The 19616-nt window shown below is 42.6% G+C and overlaps 2 protein-coding genes across 7 annotated transcripts in view; one reads left to right on the plus strand and one right to left on the minus strand.

Annotated features, from left to right (window-relative positions):
• The window catches only part of LOC102054988 (neural-cadherin-like), a 66240-nt gene extending 64687 nt beyond the window's left edge, over positions 1 to 1553 (minus strand). For all 6 annotated transcript variants that reach the window (XR_008735105.1, XR_008735104.1, XM_055726605.1 and 3 more), the window contains exon 1: positions 493 to 1553. Coding sequence is in view for 4 of the 6 variants with exons in the window: in XM_055726605.1 (XP_055582580.1) it covers positions 493 to 1531 (1039 nt within the window). In the remaining 2 variants the exon portion in view is untranslated. The remainder of the gene's footprint in view (positions 1 to 492) is intronic.
• An 11734-nt stretch (positions 1554 to 13287) lies between these two features.
• On the plus strand, positions 13288 to 17969 carry PDCD5 (programmed cell death 5). Its single transcript, XM_055726619.1, has 6 exons — positions 13288 to 13424; positions 14586 to 14626; positions 15674 to 15735; positions 16177 to 16268; positions 16510 to 16581; positions 16981 to 17969. Exons 1-6 carry the CDS (start codon positions 13359 to 13361, stop codon positions 17026 to 17028), a joined length of 381 nt encoding a protein of 126 aa, XP_055582594.1. The 5' UTR covers positions 13288 to 13358; the 3' UTR covers positions 17029 to 17969.
• Positions 17970 to 19616: the final 1647 nt, after the last annotated feature.

Here is a 19616-nt window from a genome sequence, read left to right on the forward strand (position 1 = left end):
TGTGATTCAAACTTGCTTAACTTTAGTAACGACTCAGCCCTCAGTGACTTCAGCTGCACGCTTCAACTTCAGCTCTTACGGGATCAGAGCGACGGGAAGCACCGCGGCAGAGAACACCTGTGTGTAAGAAGTGCGGTGCATCCCTCACGCTTTGTCTCAACGCGTCTGTACCACGAGCGAACGCTGCGGTGCCGCTCGCTGAGGAGTAAGAACCGCAACAGGTGGAGCAGCCGAACTCCGCCAGCGGCCCCACCGCTCCCCGCGCTCCCACGGCGCGGTACCGTCCCCGTCCCCTGCCGCGTGACGCCTCCCGTCACCGACAGTGCTGCGACGTCCACGACGTGAGGAAGGCTGCCTCCCGCACCGCGCTCAGCTACCGCCAGGCGCCGGCCGCCCCTCAGCGCACACACCGGCCCGGCTGCCCGCCGGGACGCGCGCCCTGCCGCGGGGGCGAGCACAGCCGCCGCCCGCGCCCCCCCCGCCCGCACCTACCTCGGCGCTCCCGGACGCGGACGACGATCTCCCAGGCGGCCGCCGCCTCCCGGTCCAGGCCCGCGGCCAGCCTCACCTCGCCGGTCTCCCGCTCCACGCGCACCGGCGACTCCTCGACGGGCGGCGCCACCAGCTCGAACCAGGCGGAGGCGAAGCGCGCCGGGGCCAGCGCGGCCAGGCGGCTGCCCGGGCGGGCGTCCTCGGGCAGGGAGAGCGCCAGCGGCGCGGCGGCGGGGCCCGGCGGCGGCGGAGCCCGGCGGCGGCGGCGGCGGGCGGCGGCGCGGGGCGGCGGGAGGCGCTTGGGCTGCGGCAGCACCTCCAGCTCCAGCGGCTCGCTGCGCAGCGCCGGCCGGCCGCGGTCCCGCGCGTAGAGGCGCAGCGGGATGGGCGCGCGCAGGTGGAGCAGGGAGCGCACCAGCACCACGCGCCCGCTGCGCGGCACCACGAAGAAGTGCGCGCTGCGCGGGAGGGCGAAGTAGCGCAGCTCGGCGTTGGCGCCCGCGTCCGCGTCCTCGGCGCGCGCCTGCCACACCTGCGACTTGAGCGCCAGCGTCTCCTCCACGCGCAGCTGCGTGACGCCGGGCCGCGGGCCGCCGACGAAGCGCGGCGCGTTGTCGTTGTCGTCCAGCACGCGGACGGTGAGGGCGGCCAGCTCGGCGGGCGCGGCGCCGCGCGGCACGCAGCGCTTGCAGCACAGCCCCAGGCGCAGCGCGTACAGCGCCCGCGCCTCGCGGTCCAGCGGGCGGCGGGTGCGCAGCCAGACGCGGGCCGTGCGGGCGTGCAGCGACACCTGGAAGTGCGAGTGGCCCTCGCCCAGCAGCTGCAGGCGCCAGCGGCGCCCCTGCACCTTGGCGCACCAGGGCTCGGGCCCCAGCCGCGTCAGGGGGATGCTCAGCCCGCGCACACGCGTGCCCGCCGGGCGGTTCTCCGCGACGTGGCCGCCGAACGAGGGTGTCCGGCGCGGGGCGGCGCGGGCGGCGGCCAGCGCCCAGCACAGCAGCAGGCAGCCGGCGACGCGCCGGGCTCCGCCGGGGCCCATGGCGGCGGCGAGCGGCGGCCGGCCGGGCTGGGCTCCCGCAGCGGCGCGGCGAGTGGGCGGGCGAGGAGGGGCCGCGGGGCCGGGCCGGGCGCGGGGCGGTGCCGGTCGCCGCCCTGCCGCCTGCGGGCGGGCTGAGCCGCCTCCGCCCTGGGGTGGCCCCGCCGGGGCACGAGCCTCCCTTCCTGCGCCAGCGGCCCCCGCCCTCCCCACAGCCACCTTCGGCCGCGTGCCCCGGGCATCCGGGCGGCGGCCCGCGGCTCCCCCGGCGCTCGGGCACCTGCTGGAAACGTTGTCCTGTCGGCTTCTGGATAGCTGCGCTTTGCAGAGTCCCGCTCTGCCCCACAGCTTGTGCCTGAGCGATGGCACTGGCCTGAAGGTACGTCCTTAGTCACAACCAGCTCCCTAACACCTCCAGATTTGTAAAGGTAAAGCAGATTTTTAGGTGAAATGCAGCTTAACTAGAGGATGTTGCTCGTGGTAAACGGGGAGAAACAGAATCCAACGTTTCTTCAACAGCGTTGAACTTTCGGCGCCAGTGAGTAAAACTGAAAGCCCAGCAAGACTGAATTTCACCGCTAAAGTTGACTGACTACCTAAGTCAGGTAGGTGGCAGGAAATGCTACTATAATAAGCAGTTCCTCTCCAAAACAGAATCGTGCTTTCAAGAGTGAAGTCAAACACAATATAAAATGGGCTCATGCCATACATAAATCACTTAATATTAATCATGCCGTACATAAATCACTTAAGATTAATTCCGAGATTAAAGAAAAGCAAAAAGAGATACTCTGTATTAGCGAAATTTCTCAAATGTCATTAGACTCAGGTGAATAATGGTTACTTTTCCTATAATAACTTAGGTGTTAGGTAAATAATGGTTACTTTTCCTATAAAACAGACACTGCATTTTCCTTATACTTCCCACCCACAACTGCAAAAAACTTTGTATGCGCAATATCGTACCTTCCTGATTAGCCTTTTACAGAAGTTGGTAGCCTTTATGGGGAAATGGGAGTCCAGGATCAAGTAGGAAGACTGAGAGAGACTCTGAATGAAAAATCCAAGTGCTCTACTACCACAAGAGCGACCTTGCATTTCATCCTGCAAGTAATTAACAGAGATACAAATCATCAGCTTCACGCATTAATATATTGTCTCCGTTTATGGCTCATACTGTGTCTGTCCTTTTCCAATCAAGCAGCACCCTACTGTTGGCTGCACAGTAGCTGTGCTCGCCTTCCTCCCCTTTCACACCAACAGTCAGCAGCGATTTCAGACTGACAAATTTCTTCGGGGTCCAGGGCAGGGTAACTCCCACAGAACGGAACAGGCACAAGAACTTCCAAAACCAAAACATCTATCCCTAACATGCACTGAAGCACAGAAGAGGGTGGAAAGGGCTGACGACACGCCATCCTGAGATGGAACAGTGCTACATTATGTATTATGATAAAGCTCTGGTGGCCCATCAGAAAGGCAGAACCACCTACCTGGAACAAAATAAATTGATCTAGAGTACTAAACAGGAATTGTTTCTCCCATGCCTCAAACATGCCTGAGATTTCAAGCACTTTCAATTCTACTTTGGTATAAAAGCCATGGTGTAAGAAGCTGCTGTATCTGAATTCCAATGCAGGCATGGATGTCTTGATTAGGATGAAATAATAAATGGGTCAATCTTTCATCCATTTCTCTAACAGAATTGAATCTTCATTTTAATTAGCAATAATAATAATAGCCAACATACATTCTTCAAAAAAAATTAAAATATTACAGTTATATTGATGTACAAAGGTCAGATAATGCAAATTCTTACCAGAAGTTTGCTTCACAGAGTTAAAATGTCCTTGAAATCTTTGTATAGATGCACCCCCCTAACCCCCTATACAGGATGTTATCTTCAGTGCTTTTGTGGTGGCTTTTTTTTTTTCCCCCCAGACTTAGAAAATGTCTGAAGTCTATGGCTTGTGTACAGAACAATGGGCGATACAGATTGGACTCAAGGTTTTATATGGCTCCAAAATAAAAGGAACTTTTCCAACAGTTCCCTGACTAGTAAGATGCTATGAAGAATCTACAACTAATATTTGATCAAAATTTGATCGAGCCATTTTGTGGGATCATTTCAGTGAGTCCTGTTTTCTACATCCACTAGGATTTCTCTCTGTAAAAAACTGTGAAAATATACCAGGAAGACCACTACATTTTGAAAGTTCATTCATTTCTGCATCAAAAATTCAACAGACATTTGAATTAATTTAGACACATACATGGTTCTAACTGACTTTAAAGATGAGCCTCTTTCACGGTTTCACATGCAGAATTCAACCTACCTTATTTTAACCAGCATGTAGACAGAAAACTCAGAGATTTCACAAGGGTTTTTTAGGAAAATAGAGGCTTTATACTGTTGTTTGTTAAAAAATAAAAGGTTATTGATTTTTATAGTTCACTGCCCTATGGTAATCGTAGGCAAATACTTGAGACTCTAATCCTATTACTGACTCTACAAATTAGTGGGAATCTAAATTGGTGCCCTGGATACTTGTACAGTCAGAATCTTTCTGGCTTCAGCCCATCTCCACAAGTTCTGACCATATGGGCACCAACTTTACAATGCAAGCTCCTCAGCTCTTCAATTTCACGAGTTTCTTGAGATAGCCAATCTAGAGAGTATAATAAACTTGACACATTGTTTGCTTCCTTTTCCTGACTGTTCAACAGCACTCTCATCAGGGTTCTCTGAATGTTCCAGACCATTCTCCCATTTATAGCAATGCCTTCTATTTCTGTTAGCTCTAATTTTGGATTTGACAGTCAAGAAGCACCAGCTATTGCACTAAAGCAAGAATTCTTTTCTTGCTCCTGCGTTGAATTACCTGTGTGCGTCTTTCAATACAGTAATTAGAAGTTTCCCTCTTTTTTTCTCTGTAAAAGCCAGGACAAGATAGTCCCTGTGCTATTTTAGATGGCTTGTACATTGTCACGTTTTATAACAACACTTGTAGCTCCATTTTCTCAAATGCAACTGCAAGTGATAATCCTTTCCTGTATAATTTTGTAAACTAAGCCTAAATTATTCAGAAGTACAGCTGCTGTTGTCTAATCCTTGCTAGCTCTTTATGCAGCTTTCCCACTATACTTCACATTTTTTTCCTGGAATCTAGCAGCTGAATGAGTGCAAGAAACACCTTCTTATGCAGAATCCTTCCTCCAAAACCAAAAAACTGAGATATTTTCAATATCTTTCAGTATTTTATAACAATTACTTTCCAGTTCATTTCAACCAGCTGGAAGCCCCTTTCTGCTCTCAAGAACAGTGTGCGATATACAAGTCCAAGAAGGTTAGAATAAATGTTTTAATTACAATAATCTATGTAAGTGGGTATACTTATACAGTCAGAAACACCTCACTACATAATTTATCGTTAAATTAATTGAGCTATACATACATATAAAAAAAGTGAAATCTGAGCTGTGCTGAAATCAGACAATAAAGTCACAATAAATTCTCACTGAATAAACACTCTAATGGTTCATTCTGTTTTCCCTGGCTGGTGCCTTACTACTTACCAGTTTAATTACATTATTAATAATCTCAGTAAATAGCTTGAAAATCTTTACAGAAAAGCTTTTCTTAAAAATCCTAAGTTTTCACATGATAAAAGTTTTTTTATTAATCAGAATTTTTACTTACGTGGCTGACAGAGTCAGTTCGCTTTTTTTAAAAATAATTACTTTAGTAAATAACTTTATATACTACTCTCTAAACACCCATCTTTCTCAAAACTGTGCTTCATCCCTATAAAGGCCTTAATAAAAAGTCTATGTGAGAAACAGACTGCTGTTTTTGCATTCAATATATAAAACAGAATGAATGCATAAGCCTGACACTAAATCTTAGTAAACCTTGCTTAGAGTATTTTTCAATTATTTGTATACATGCAGTAAACAGAAAAAATCAATTCATTCTTGCTTGGATTTCTTATTTATAAGTGTAATTCACCAAAATTTCAATATTTTTTGTTTTGGTCAGTACATTTCTCTGGGTTTCAGATTTCCATACCATTTTCACCTCAGCAGAACTAATGAGAACACATTGTCAGAATTTGCAGATTTGGCAAAGAAAACTTATCTGGTTCAATTCTGCCAAGGTTCCAGCAGAAGCCGGGCAGGTTTCTGGTGAGCTTCTCAGTATCCTGCCTAAAGGGATGTTGAGAAACCTGGCCTTCCAGATTGTGCAGTTCTGGGAAGCACTTCATATGGACTGTAGCCCTATGGCTTGGGATATTAAGGCCTCCAGGGTTTGGAGCAGACAACTGCTACAAAATCAGGGAGCCCAAATCTGCCAAAGTCAGTAGCTCTGAAAGGCACAGATGGACTGACCTAGATCCACTGTAACACTCTTGCACACAGATTTTCTAGGTTTGAGAGGGGTTTGCTTGTAAGCGGTACAAACCAAATTTTTAAATATCACCCATCAGCACATTTAACAAAAAGGTACTTACAACAGGTTTATATAGAGTATCCTTTGAAGATAATGTTTGTTTAAATGACTGTGTCACACTATGAACACTGTGGCAGTACCAAACACTGGTGTCTGTACTCATTTGAAGTGTCTTATACTGTACATCAGAATTAGCAAGTGTGTCAGTTAGATCAACAGTTATAAGAAATATTCTGGTTTAGTGAGTAATAAAGAATGATATACTACCTACAAAGGCAGAAACTGCCTTTAAAGTTTTAAAGTAACTAGCTCATCTTCATCATTGAAAATTAAAGAATCTTTTGAATGATACAAACCTAAACTAATATTTTGACTTGGCTGACTTCCACCTCAAGCTCTTACATGTTAAAAAATTAAGCATATTATTTCTGGCAACTTAGAAACCAAAGCTTATGGCTGCAATCAGGGCATATGGAAAACCTATACAAGAGAATACAGAGAAAATACCCTTGTTTCCACAGCCCAAGGAATCAGTAAGGAACGATGCCTCCATGAAGGATTCATCAATCCTCCTTCATGTTATACAAAGGTGTGGTGAGACAACCTGAAGGCAGTCGGTCTACCCCTTATTTAATTCTATTGTAAATAATTTAGGTAAAAGACTGCTCAGGCAGCAGATCGCCTGCTTTTCTTGTGATGCAGTTATAACATTGAATTTTGTCCTGCTTCCACAACCCTTTCTTGGAACAGCTGCTAGCTCACCTGTGTGTGGAGTATGTAAAATACTACAGGGGTCAGCTCAGATTTTCTCACCATACTTTGACCTAAGCAACAGTAAATGATAAAAGTAAAAAAGGAGCAAGCACTACTTTTTGTCCCAGTCTCACCTTGCCTTTCCAAGCTCTGGTCTTTTGATCACCTTCCTTTGCAGCATTTGGTCCAATCTGGCCTCCTTTTACCCTTGTGACTCTCTTTGCATTTCTATTCATGAAACAGCAGCCTAAAGGGGTACCAGACAGTGAGTTAAAGTGGATTAACTTAAATGTTTTAAATGCGCATCTTCTATTCCACAGACTCTTAAGTAAATATTTAGAACCAATACTGTTCCATACCATTTAGAGTCTCTGCCATAAACTAGAACAAAATTTAATAGTTACAATGCAATAAATACTTCTCTTAACAATGAAAAAGAAAAAGACCCAACAAATCTAGTGTTCTTCTTGTACCTGTGTCACTTCCAAAAACAAGTGAAGAAATAGCAATTGTTTATCTTTGTTACTAAAGAAAGCAGATATTCAATACACAGGAGAGAACTTCTAGGTTAATGCATTTGATTTTTACATGGTAGTATCTTTTGATAGAGCCACACTTCAAATTTATCAGATCCAAAGGATATGGAAGAGTTTGTTTAGGGTTGTTGTGGCAGGAGGTTAAAGCAAAAATTAATTTTGTGGGCAACAAGGGTATACTACCATATCTAAACTTAGCAAAAGTTTTAAAACTCCTAAATTAATACTTTCAGAAAAGTGCGAGTATCTAGCTTTATTACATAAAACAATACTACTGGCAACTACAATAGTTTAACTTAAAGAGATATTTCTAAACTGTCTGTTCCCTATTATTCATAGTTCAAGTGATTTACTTCGGAGCTGTGGAACGTGTTTCAGAATAAGCAATGTTCAGCTGCAAATACAGCTAAGGAAGCAGCACAATCCTGACCTTATCTTACCAGAAGTGCCTAACATGCTCAGCTAGGCTGAATACAATGGTTCTAGATTGTTAATACAGTCGTTCTGTTCAAATTAATTCCTATTTTGAATCTGAAATACAGTAAGAAAGTCCTTAAGATGGGACAATAAGACAGTATAGTCAACATTTGTCATTAATCAAGCCAACAAATAAGTAAGTGCTTCATTTTGTAGGAATGTAACAATACAGTAAATACTATTATAGGAGAATATGGTGCTATATTACAATTCCAAAAGAAAAACAGGATATTGTTTTAATCTATAGTTCACCCCTCATTTCATATATGTGCTGATAATGCAGAGTTCATGTTTTATTGGCTTTGCTGTGCTCCAGCTCATTAAACACAGCTGCTTCACGTGGGCACAATTACATTACCCAGAAAGAGAATGAACAATCTAAGGTATAAGGTTTTAGCCAAAAAAACCCCAAAGCATTCATGCTCTAATTCTTGATAAAGGAAAAGGAAAAATACTGCTGATGTTTAAAAAAACCTAAGGCATCAAAGTATACAAAGCAGTAAAAATCACATTAAATGTCTTCAGCCAGGTTAAACTATTGGCACTTCCACAGCAGAGCAAATCCATGAGTGATGACAACCCTAAAGTAGGAAAAACATGTATTAATTTCACTGCATTTTCCCATGGGCTGAAAGTTCCGCATGAACTCAAGTCTTTGCAGGCGTTGGGCTTAAGACCTGATTCAGTTTCTACTGAAATCTGTAAGATACTATCATTGACTTCACAGCTTCAGTATCAGACTTCAAATATATATAGCCTAACAAAACATTTGAGTGTGCTTCTCAGATTTGATGGCATTATATGGATTATATTCCTGCAAAATATTTGTTGTCTATTCTTTGAAATAAAAGGTAATACAAAAATCTATCTACAAAAATGTCATGAATATTTTTCCTTTTTTCATTCCTGTCTTTTACAATCTGAGATCTCCTCACGTCTGATTCACATGTCGACATAGTTTCATTTCCCGTTCTATTCTAATGTGCTTTGATATTGTTGCATACAAATCTTTGCAAACTCATGACCCAGACTGGCAACAATGTTTCTCAAGACCGTGTTTGTTTATTCAAAGTCCACTACTGAGGTGCCCATTCAGATTGTTGCATTGCAAATAATCCTTGTTAACCTTAGTGTGCTTGTTTATAGAGCAATAGAAATTAAAGGATAAATTTTCTGTGCCTTCAGTGGGCTTTGGAACAGGCACACTGTGATCACATAATAACTAATTAGATGGTTAAAATTCACTGTTAACAATTTAAGATCATATATTTAGTTTCCACTGTTGATATTTTTCTTTATTTCTCTCACATCAAATACTGAATTCAGTTTTCTTTTTTTAAAATATTACTTTTTAAAAATTGTCTTTCTTCACTTTCTGTGAAGTGGAAAAATGATGCAATGCTTATTTTGAAGGCACTGCAGTGTTTGCTAATTTTCTTTTTAAATTCCAATGACAATGCTTATGTGGTTAATTTTTACTAAGATTTTAATTTAGGCCACAGATGACTAAGAATGATTTCATCAAGCAAGGAATTCTAGTATATCTTCAATCAGAAGTACTAAACATAAAGTCTGCAGAGTGTTTTCATAGCTGTAGGTATTTTATTTTATTTTATTTTATTTACAGCTGCTTGAGGAAGGAGATGTTTTGTTCATTAGCTTATTCACGCATTGCCATTCTTCTGTTATTACTACAATAGACTGTCATTTTAAGGATGATTATGAGGTTAACATAAGCATTGCTGAAAGAGACACACTGTTTACAGTGATTAAAAACTTGGGGGAAAAAAACCAGAGACGTTTCTAGAGCCCTCTAGTGTTTAAAATTAAGTCTTAAAGGGCTTGGGTAAGATCCTGCTTATCAAAATAAATATCCTTGAGATTTTTGCATCTCTCAAATGGTATTGATAACTTTTCCTGTCCCTCGAATGAATTACTAATATACATACAGTGAATTATTATTTGAAACCCAACTGATATTGAGCATCTTTTACAGCTGGCAAATGCATTCTTAAAGAATACAGAGTATTCCTCTTCAAAATATTCTTCTTCTGCAGTCACATTAAAAAAAAATGTTGTTACTTTAGTGCCAGAGTGAGCTGTTTTTCATCCATTTAAAAAATTTAATTCTTCTAGAAGATTTCAGGAAATAATTTTTAGATTAGTTTCACTAAATTACATAGGTGTAATTAAAAAAAAAAAGAATCACAGTAACAAACAGAGTAACAAAATGTTCCTTTAGGCAACTGTCCTCTTTCCTAAAAGATTAGCCTGAATATTACATGCATGATCAGAACCTAAATTTTCAAATGGAATGGATCATACACACATCTAATCAACATAAAACCCTAACTAATGGAATGCAACAACAATGGACATACACTCAAGCATGAACATTTCCAGTTTCCCAATCTCAAAAAACAGCTGGTGTTATTACTTTTATGAAGGGTCTCGGTTCACACATCAACTGTCCCTTTCTTCATGCTTAGCCTTTCCATTTTCTGCCCTGTATCTTCTATGTAATCTTTACCTGCTTATGCACCCTAACCACCTTTACACCAGCAGCGTATACAACTGCTAGTACCAAATGTTGTAAGCATTCAGCAAAAATTATTTGACTTGATAACAACACAGACTAAATCTACCTGATAAACACCCCATATTACTTATGTGAGCCCAGTATAGCCACACCAGTCTAAGCCAATGAGGTAACAATGAATCTCATGTTATTTAGCAAGGTCTGATGTGACTGATAATGGGAAGAATTAATGCTATTAGTTTATCAGAATATAGAAGATACAGTATTTCTAGAACAACATATGTCATGTTAATAAACAGCTTGAGATGGCTGAGTATCTTTAAAGATTCTATAAAAAACCCTAGAAGTATTACCATATCAGTTGTGTTTAAATCAAACTTGCCTTTTAATGACATGAATTGTAACTCCTATTGAATTTGCTGATATTCATATCTGTGAAATTCGACCTGATGCCTCAGGTAAGACAAAATTGTAGCCACACAATGCTATATGAAACTTAACTACCACAACAGAATCCTATTTGTTGCCTTCTAAGCCGCCAAGCAACAAAGCCTACATATTGAGGGTTTTCAATAGCCCATTTTGCACTGGAAAATTTTGTCTGTTGAAGTACCTCAAAACAGGGTATATTAAAAAAAGGCTCTTAAAATGTATATTTTTAAATTACACACTATACATTCATATTAAAAATATATCTGTATTGTATAGAGAGATTCATTAGCAATATATAACGTTCTCTTCTATACACAGTATGTTTGTTATGTAATGTAGTTAACATAATTATATAGTACTTACATTACATATGATATACCATATCTACTAGGTTGCACTGTAGGAGATGCACAGTTATCAGAAAATAAGTTTAAAAAATAAAAAGTCTTTTAAAAGCATTTCTTTTCTGTTTACTGTTCTTCATCAATATAAATGACACACAGGACTCTGTGGACATATCATGTGTACAAAAATTTCAGGAATCCACTATTTCTGCAGCACAATTGAAAGTCCTGAACACTATGAAGCAACCTAACCAGTACTGAAAAACACATATCTGTTCTTTCATGTTTTCACATTAAGAGCTGTCTGGTTTACAGAGGTAATGATATATACCTCTACGCAGATGAAAAAGAAACTAGGCAGCTGACTAGCCAAAAATGATACACAACCTAAAGCACTGTGCTACATGTCTCCAGATTTTTTTTAATGAACCAAACTCTTCTTCTTTGCTTCCTGAATCTCATATTGTAATTGACAATAACTACGCCACCTTCTCAAAACATAAAAACTCATCAAATGCCAGCTCGCTGCTAATATACTCATTTAAAACAACTTATTAAGACATAACCTTTAAGTGTGTGAGCAAGCAATATGCAATCAAACACGCAACACAAATATCTATAAAGCTGGATGAAGTATTAGGATTATTGCAGCTTTCTCTGACTGAAGCAAAGCATATGGCGGTATAATGGAGCATGAATTTACAGCAGCAGAGATGTATGCTATAGATTAAAGCCTCATCTGTGAGAACATACTGCACAGCAAAAAACCCAATTTTTTTGTTTTCTGGTTTATGGCGGGATGAGCAACAAAGGTCTTTTGTAGAACCAGGGCTCCCTCTGCTGCTAACGTGGAAATAAGCGCCAAAACCGTCCTTGAAATCCACAGAAAACGCCCTCCTGAAATAGACCCCGACTTTACATTTATCATGGTATAAACATGCTTCTCAGGCTACCTGGATAGATGCAAGGTTTTCAGGCAGGACCGAGAGGCTGCCATTTGGAGCATGCAGCATGGAGAGTTCCAAAGGAAATTAATTCCACTCCACTAACTGTCTGCATTCACTGCACGAGTTCTTAATTAAACAAGCACTAAGATACATTTTGTTACTTTTTAAAACTAGGCCAGAAATACTCGGTAATACAACTTTATAGAAACCTCTGTTTTTAGGAAGTTGTGGCTTATTTATCCTGTTGGGGTTCAGGTTGTTTCTTTGGTTAAAGTATGGGTGAGAAACATACAGACTTAAAGAACGTGTGACTGACCAACAGTAAAAGCTGACATGTGAGATGTCAAAGCCACTCATTTAATGTGACTGAGGCTATGAAACAAGTGTGTTGACAATAGCCACTTTGTACCTGGTCTGATCAAGGCCAGTACCCCACCCCCCCACCCCCCGTGAGCTTCCCATGCTGTGAAGAGACCCTGGCCCTGGCTGAGGGGCATGGAGCCGTATCATTTCACATTTTTTTCAGTCCCGATGGCCAGCTGTGGATTGCACTTGGAAGCAGCTGTCACAGCACAGTACACTATTTCTTGGGGAGTCCAGAGGAGCAGCGCTCAGGGAAATACCAGTCCATGTTGCACAGGCGGGAAGCTTAACCAGATCGTGCCCCTGCACACACGCTTTTTTTTGAGGAAATCAGAGGACCTACAGGAGACACACAGCTGAAGCGCTGTCAGTCCAGGGTCAGTGGTGATGATAACAGTAGTAGCCTACAATGATACAGATACCTACCAAACCAAAGCTGTTTCTATCAGCCTAGCAGCAGCTCGCCTGGCATAGCGTACCCATCCTGCACTGAGTTGTGACAGAAACAGAACCAGAGCACGAACTGCCCCGACCCAGCCCGGTTCAGACTCCTGGTATCGGCAGCTTTCCAGAAGGGGCTGCGATTTCCCGCCCTTTCTCCTCACAGCATCACCACTGCCAGCTATACTGTGCTGGGGAAGGGAGCGGCGCGCAGGCTCGCCAGCCTGGCAGGCCGGGACATTGCGCAGACAAGGTAAGCCCACGCACCAGCAGCTGGGGCAGCACCGCCAACTGCTGCGTGGAGCGGAGCTGAGGAGAGCCGGGGGCCAGGGCGCAACCCCCAGCCGCAGGGTAGGGCCGGTAACCGCCGCCATGTTCCCCAGGCCCCAGGCCGGGAAGGCGGTGGCGCCTCGAGAGGGCGGGGCCGGGCCCCAGGGCAGCCCCGCCCCGCGCCCGGCAGCGCGTTCGACGGTGGATTGGTAGGGCCTGGCGCGGCGCGCGGGCGCGGTACGGTGCCGGCGCTGCGGCTGCGCGGCCGCCCCTCAGCCATGGCGGACGAGGAGCTGGAGGCGCTGCGGCAGCAGCGGCTGGCCGAGCTGCAGGCCAAGCACGGGGTAAGGCGGGCTGCCCGCCCCCGGCCGTGCCGCTGCCTGCTGACGCCGGGCCGGGACCGGGCGGGATCCCTCCGGCTGCGGCAGGGCCTGTCCCGCCGCCCGTGCCGCTCCCGGGCCTGTGCGGCGGCCGCCTCGCAGGGACGCGGGGGAGCAGCGGGGGTGCGGGCGCGCCTTGGGGGGGCCGCGCCGTGAGGGGGCCGGGGAGCGGGGCCGGGGAGCAGGGATCGGCCCGACATGCCCGCTGCTGTGCCGGGAGCCGCCGAGGGCAGCCCCGGTGCCTGGCGCTCGGCGAGGGGCAAGGACCGGCCGGGCCCCTCCGCCCCGCTCCAGCCACGGGAGCGGCCGGAGCCGCCATCGCCTTCGGGGCGCTTCGGACCTGCCCCTGCTGCCAGCCCTGCGTACCCCGGCTGCTGCCCGCGGCTCGGCGCATAGGTGTTCAGGCCTGCCCCGACCTTTTTCCTCACCACTCAGTTTTGTGGAATACCTTCACCAGGGTTTTCAGTTGTCTCTCTTTCCAGAGCAGAGGTGTATCAGTCTATTCCGTTGTTCCTGTGAAGGGATCTTTCATACCTATGATCAGCCCAGTTTCCTCTCTCTGTATGGTTTCCCATTCAGCTTTCATGCCTTGAAATGTTGCCTATACAATTTGAGGTGCAGATTCAACCTAAACTTCATTTTTTTCCTCTTTTTTTATTATTTGCTTCTAGTCATCTCGGCTGCCTGTACTAGCCCCAAAATACCATGCTAGGAATGTGTTTTCTTCTTTTGTATTGATAAATACAAAGCATTACATAGAATTTCCTTTGTCCTTAGCTTACTTCAATGGGTTTAAAATGTTTTTTGTCTGTGTTTCAGAAATTTGGGAAAGTTTATTATCTTAGACTTAATGGGAAGGCCTCTTATGTCCAAACCTACAACAATCTGTGGAATGATCCAGTAGCACTAGCCATCACGCTAGGTTGTGTTACTGCTTTGTGAGGAAGGCATAGTATGGTGTATTTATTTGCTAGAGCAGCAGATTTATTTTTAGGATCTCATCTGTGGTCAGGCAGGGTTTAGCAGGCAGGTTTAGCTTACACTGACTCTGCTGGAATACTTAAACTTACTGTCCTGTGTGGAATGTTTTTGGATGATCATATTTATTCTGATCTCATTCTTCAGGATCCTTCTGGTGATCCATCGCAACAGGAAGCAAAACAGAGGTATGAGAACTATTGACTTCCAGTCTAACATCTAGTCATTTTGAACCTTTTACTTTAATTTAATGAAAGGATAGCTAAAATCTGATTGATCCAAGTGTGGCTCCCAAGCCACGACTATGTTAGGATGTCTAGAACAGAGCTGTCAGGCTGAACCCTGACTGGGGTGGGAGGGCATGGGGGAAAACAGCAGTAGCAGCTTGTTTTCACTTTGGGACTCAGCTGAGTGCAATAACCTCATGACCCTTAGTGATATAATAGGATGTTTTGGGGAAGCATCCTCACTCCCACTGTTATCTGCTTCTGGAACATGGAAAACCCTTGGCTTTCAGGGTTGGTCAGGGCTGGTCATATAAGATCTCGAAGGCTGGCAGAACTCTTTCCAAACTGGAGTTTTGTCCAAGTGATGAGTTTGGATTTGGCTCTCTTAGCACAATGGGAACATGCTTTACTAGTTGATTTTTCTGGGACATCTGTTGTGGGTAGAAATATGAAACAAAAGGATTTGTGTCAGAGCCTAGTGTTATGTTTAGCATCTGTTCCAAGTGGAAAACTGAAAATAAGTGTTCAAAGAGGTAGACTTTGCACACAGTCAAAGTTTGTATTCACTGAAATGCATAAACTACAATTCCAGTTTTGCAAATACTTAGATACTTTAAGTATATAAAGACTTACTCCATAACGATGTTTAGTTCTGTCTTGCAATCACATGGTCTATTCCTTATGCCTGCTCTACCAAACACTGCCTTTGGTTGAATTCCACATGGAACTGAATACAGAATCTTCACAGTGGGTAGCATGCCTTTTGTCTTGAAGATGTAATAATAAACAGGAAGAAAGCGTAAGTAGTAAATTCCATCTTGATTTCTTGGAAGGTGTTGTCAGCTATGTAATTTTGTCAACATACATAAAGCTACTCATGACAAAATGCTATAAAAGAAATCATGTAAATGTAAGTAATTAAGTCTTCTGTAGAGTTTACTGTTTTGTGCATATTATTTTAGGTATTTGAAATCCCACTTCTAATGTGTGGTTGATTTTTCATTACAGGGAAGCAGAGATAAGAAATACTATTTTAGCTCAAGTTCTTGATCAAGCAGCTCGTGCAAGATGTAAGTATCCAATTAAATTTCTAATAAAAAAATTCTCATCTAGTATGTTCCAGTGCTGCTCAAATCAGCATATATGTGCTTGTTCAGAGGCCAGACTAGAAAAATACATTGCTGATTGGAAGATAAAACTGGAACAGCTTTTCAGTTGACAGTATCAGTGATTGGAGGGGAGGGGGTAACTGACATCTGAATGATGTTAATAATTATTTTTTTTAATTAATAGTAGCAATTGTAGTGAGAGTCAAAATTAGGAACAAACATTTTACAAGATAGTTATGTTTCTTATTTTAACTCTGTTTTACATTAAATTGAAAAAGGCATTCTCATTTTTGCGTGACGTTGGCATGAAGAAGAGCTTCATAAGTATGTTTGTCACTTTGTAGTTACTAGTGATGGTGTCTGAGTATGTGTTAAAACTAACAAAGCCTGGTTTTCTTGCAGTAAGCAATTTAGCACTTGTGAAACCAGACAAAGCAAAAGCAGTAGAGAATTATCTTATACAGATGGCAAGATTTGGACAGCTAGCTGGAAAGGTGAGTTACGTTTTTCTAATTGTTTCTTGCAGATATTAATTTTCAAACTTAATCCGCTCAAAAAAAAAAAGAAGGGGGGGATGTTTTCAATACTTGTAAATTAAATAACTGAAAAAAGCAATTGAGAGCTTCTAAATACTATAATGTAACACCTTTTACAAGAAGGGAGAGTGTGATTCAGTTGTTCAATGCTAAGCATCTCTCAGAATGTGTTTATATGGCTTTTCTTTTGCTTGCCTAGGTATCGGAACAAGGTTTGATAGAAATACTTGAAAAAGTGAGTCAGCAAACGGAAAAGAAAACAACAGTAAAGGTAAACTTTTATCTGCTAAATGTAATTTTCATTGGTTATAAAATAGAGCAGAAGAATTGCATGTATTAAGACTATTTCAGTTCAGGGTAGACCTTAACTTTGTCTTTACCACCTCTTTTACCTACACTGATAAATGCTGGGATTAAATCGTAGCAGTCCTTATCAACAATCAAACTTGCAGATACTGACACTGGGATATGGGTGTTCTGTCGTAGACACTACCCTGTGTCCATCCCGTACCATTATGGCCAGGCAGGGATGTGGCAGGGTGGGGTGATGGCGTGAATGTTCTGCTCCCATGTAAAGTATTCATTGTTAAATGCATGGAGCTTGAAAGGCTTGTTGTATGTTGGATTTACTGTGACCCTTCTGTTCTCGTGTCATTGTATTTCATTTTAGTTCAACAGAAGGAAAGTACTGGATTCCGATGAAGAGGATGATTATTAATACTACTGTAAGACCGTCTGCCAAACAAAAGGCCTGGAAAAAGGCAACATGCTGTTATCAGGCAGAATGCAAGATCTGAAAATGTTTACGCTTCTTTTTTTTATATATATATAAAAAGGCCAACAAATGAACTTGTCTTGTAAAGTAAATCTGAGAAGGGGATTTTATAACTTAAAATTTTTGTAGTAGAAGAGGCCTGAGCAGTGTGGGGCTCCCCACTGCTTCATTAGCATGGACATTTTGTTGCCCCTTACTCGGTGTGTAAGCTATGCTTTCAGCAACTGCACACACTTAACTTGCTGCTATTGGAGATACCATAACCTGAGGAGGAGCCAAGTGTAAAGCTGGCAACAGACACTCTGGGAGTTTAAAGACTTACCTCGAGGCTCTGAATCTCGGAACTGTTAGAAACGAGATTTCCTGAGCCCCTGCAGGAAACCGATCCAGAGCAAACTGGCTCTGAAGTCCTTACTGGAAATCTATAAAATAAAGTGAAGGTAACAAAGTAGTGTTTGGATCAGAGGACTTCCTATCAGGCGGTCCGTGTAAAGAAATTGTAACCACCACACAATTCAACTGTTCCCCTATGAAATAATCAAGCTATCTCAAAAAAAAGCAAGTTAAATGTGTAACACAGCACTGTTCAGACACTTGGTATCGTATATTCTTAAAACTACCTCCATTTTTTTTAAATGGCTGGAGTGTTTCTTACTTTGAAAAAGACAGTTTTCCTAAACTTTCTGCAACTCCCGCATGCGTAAAATAAAACCACGCTTGTGCTATACGTTTCTTCAAAAATATGGTTATGGAAATAAGTAGGATAAATACTGTAACATGCTGATAAACACTCTACCACGACAACCCCCTTTTCTGATATAATTTAACAGGAACATGTATGATCCCAACTGCAGTGGTTTTTGGAACAGAATAAAATTGTTTAAGTGAGCAGTAGTGGGTGTTTTTCATCTTGTGTGAATGCGGTTAAAAAGTATTTAAACAGTTATTTTTGTTTCATTTGGACTAGGCTGGGCATTTTGCTTGTGTGTATTTGTGATTAGGATTCCTTAACTTTAGTAATGTTGTGGGTATATGCTAAATTTCTTGAGACTAATGACCCTTTAACAACGTGACTTTTTAAGCCAAGGTGTGCTGATAAATGGTTTAAAAGTTTTCCTGTTAGGGCTGCAGATATATCCTAAGCATCCAAGCGTCACATTCATATTCCTAAGTTTATCAAATCCTACTTACAGCAACATAAACTTTCTTGCCTTGCTGTTCTCCTAAAACAGCTGTTCCAGAATATCAGTTGTCAAAATCTGAAGTAATGCTTTGGGGGTTTATTCTAATTTACAGCCTTTTGGAGGTTAAACGGGATGGTACAGTAACATGCTTTGCAGACAAATTGTGTTACAGAGTTGACTTCAGCATATTTGCCCTGTAGATCGTTAGGGGAAGCTTCCAGGGGTACTAAATCCTATCCCAGTCAGCCTTTGGTCATCGTATCTTTTAATATTACGGTATTTTTTTAATTACAAGCTTGGTTAAGCATGTTTAAGCATATCAAAGGAAACTTGCGAATTATTTCATTTACCTTAACAATTTTTTAGTTACCTTTCCATAGTTTATGGTAGAACTGTTTGGCATTGAAGTGTTTGGTTTTGGGTTTAGTGGGGGTTTTTTTCACACATATGCTATACATCCAGAATGCTTGGAAAGAGGTGTTGTCCTAGACTGAACACTGAATAAAACTGAAGCATGATTTGGTCACTTAAGTAGCCTCAGGTTCACAAGGGTAACTATTCTGATACTGGAATACAATAGAAAACTCAGGTTAATTCTAATAAATTTGCACATTTTCTACAAAAGTCTAAAGAAAAATATATCCTGTTAGATGTCTTAAAATCCAGATTTTGTTAAAAAAATACAGTAGGTAGTAAGTACCAAATCTGCGTTACGTTGCCTTAGTAAGCTACTACTTGTTTTTCTTGCAAATTTTACATTTCAGTGGGGTGGAGGGGTGTAGTTTTTCAAAGGCAAGTACTACTTTAACACTTGGCCAATTGTTAAGAGTAAAATTAACCAGTAATTATATAACCATTCATATCAAGGCAGAAAGTCAGGAGGTGTTGCAACTGTGTCATCACTTGTATAGAATACAATAAAATACTTTATGCTTAAAATACAACGGTGTTGAATAAGTTGTTTTCTGTAGCCCATTTGTTCTTAACAGGAAACAGCAAGTATCTAAACTCAGAGGTCACATCCTCCGATACTTAAGCTATATTAAAACTTGTTTCCAGAGCTATTCAACCACACTATGCTTATTATTAAGGATTAAGAATAGACTTAATGGTGAACTCGGTGTCATTGTGCTAACTCATGTTCTGCAGTTACAGCGGTACATTCTGTATGTATACTCTGTAGCATAGTCTCACCAATATTAAAAACCTAATACCCTTTTTCTCATCCATATTGTCTATGTTCTTAATGTTCTTAAGACAAAAGAAGTCATAAGACAGGAATCATTTAGTTAAAATGCACAGTACAGTTAAAAAAAGCAAAATTTTCACTATGTGGTTTGGAAATCG

This window comes from Falco cherrug, chromosome 14 (genome assembly GCF_023634085.1).
Source record: "Falco cherrug isolate bFalChe1 chromosome 14, bFalChe1.pri, whole genome shotgun sequence".
Classification (NCBI taxonomy): Eukaryota; Metazoa; Chordata; class Aves; order Falconiformes; family Falconidae; genus Falco; species Falco cherrug.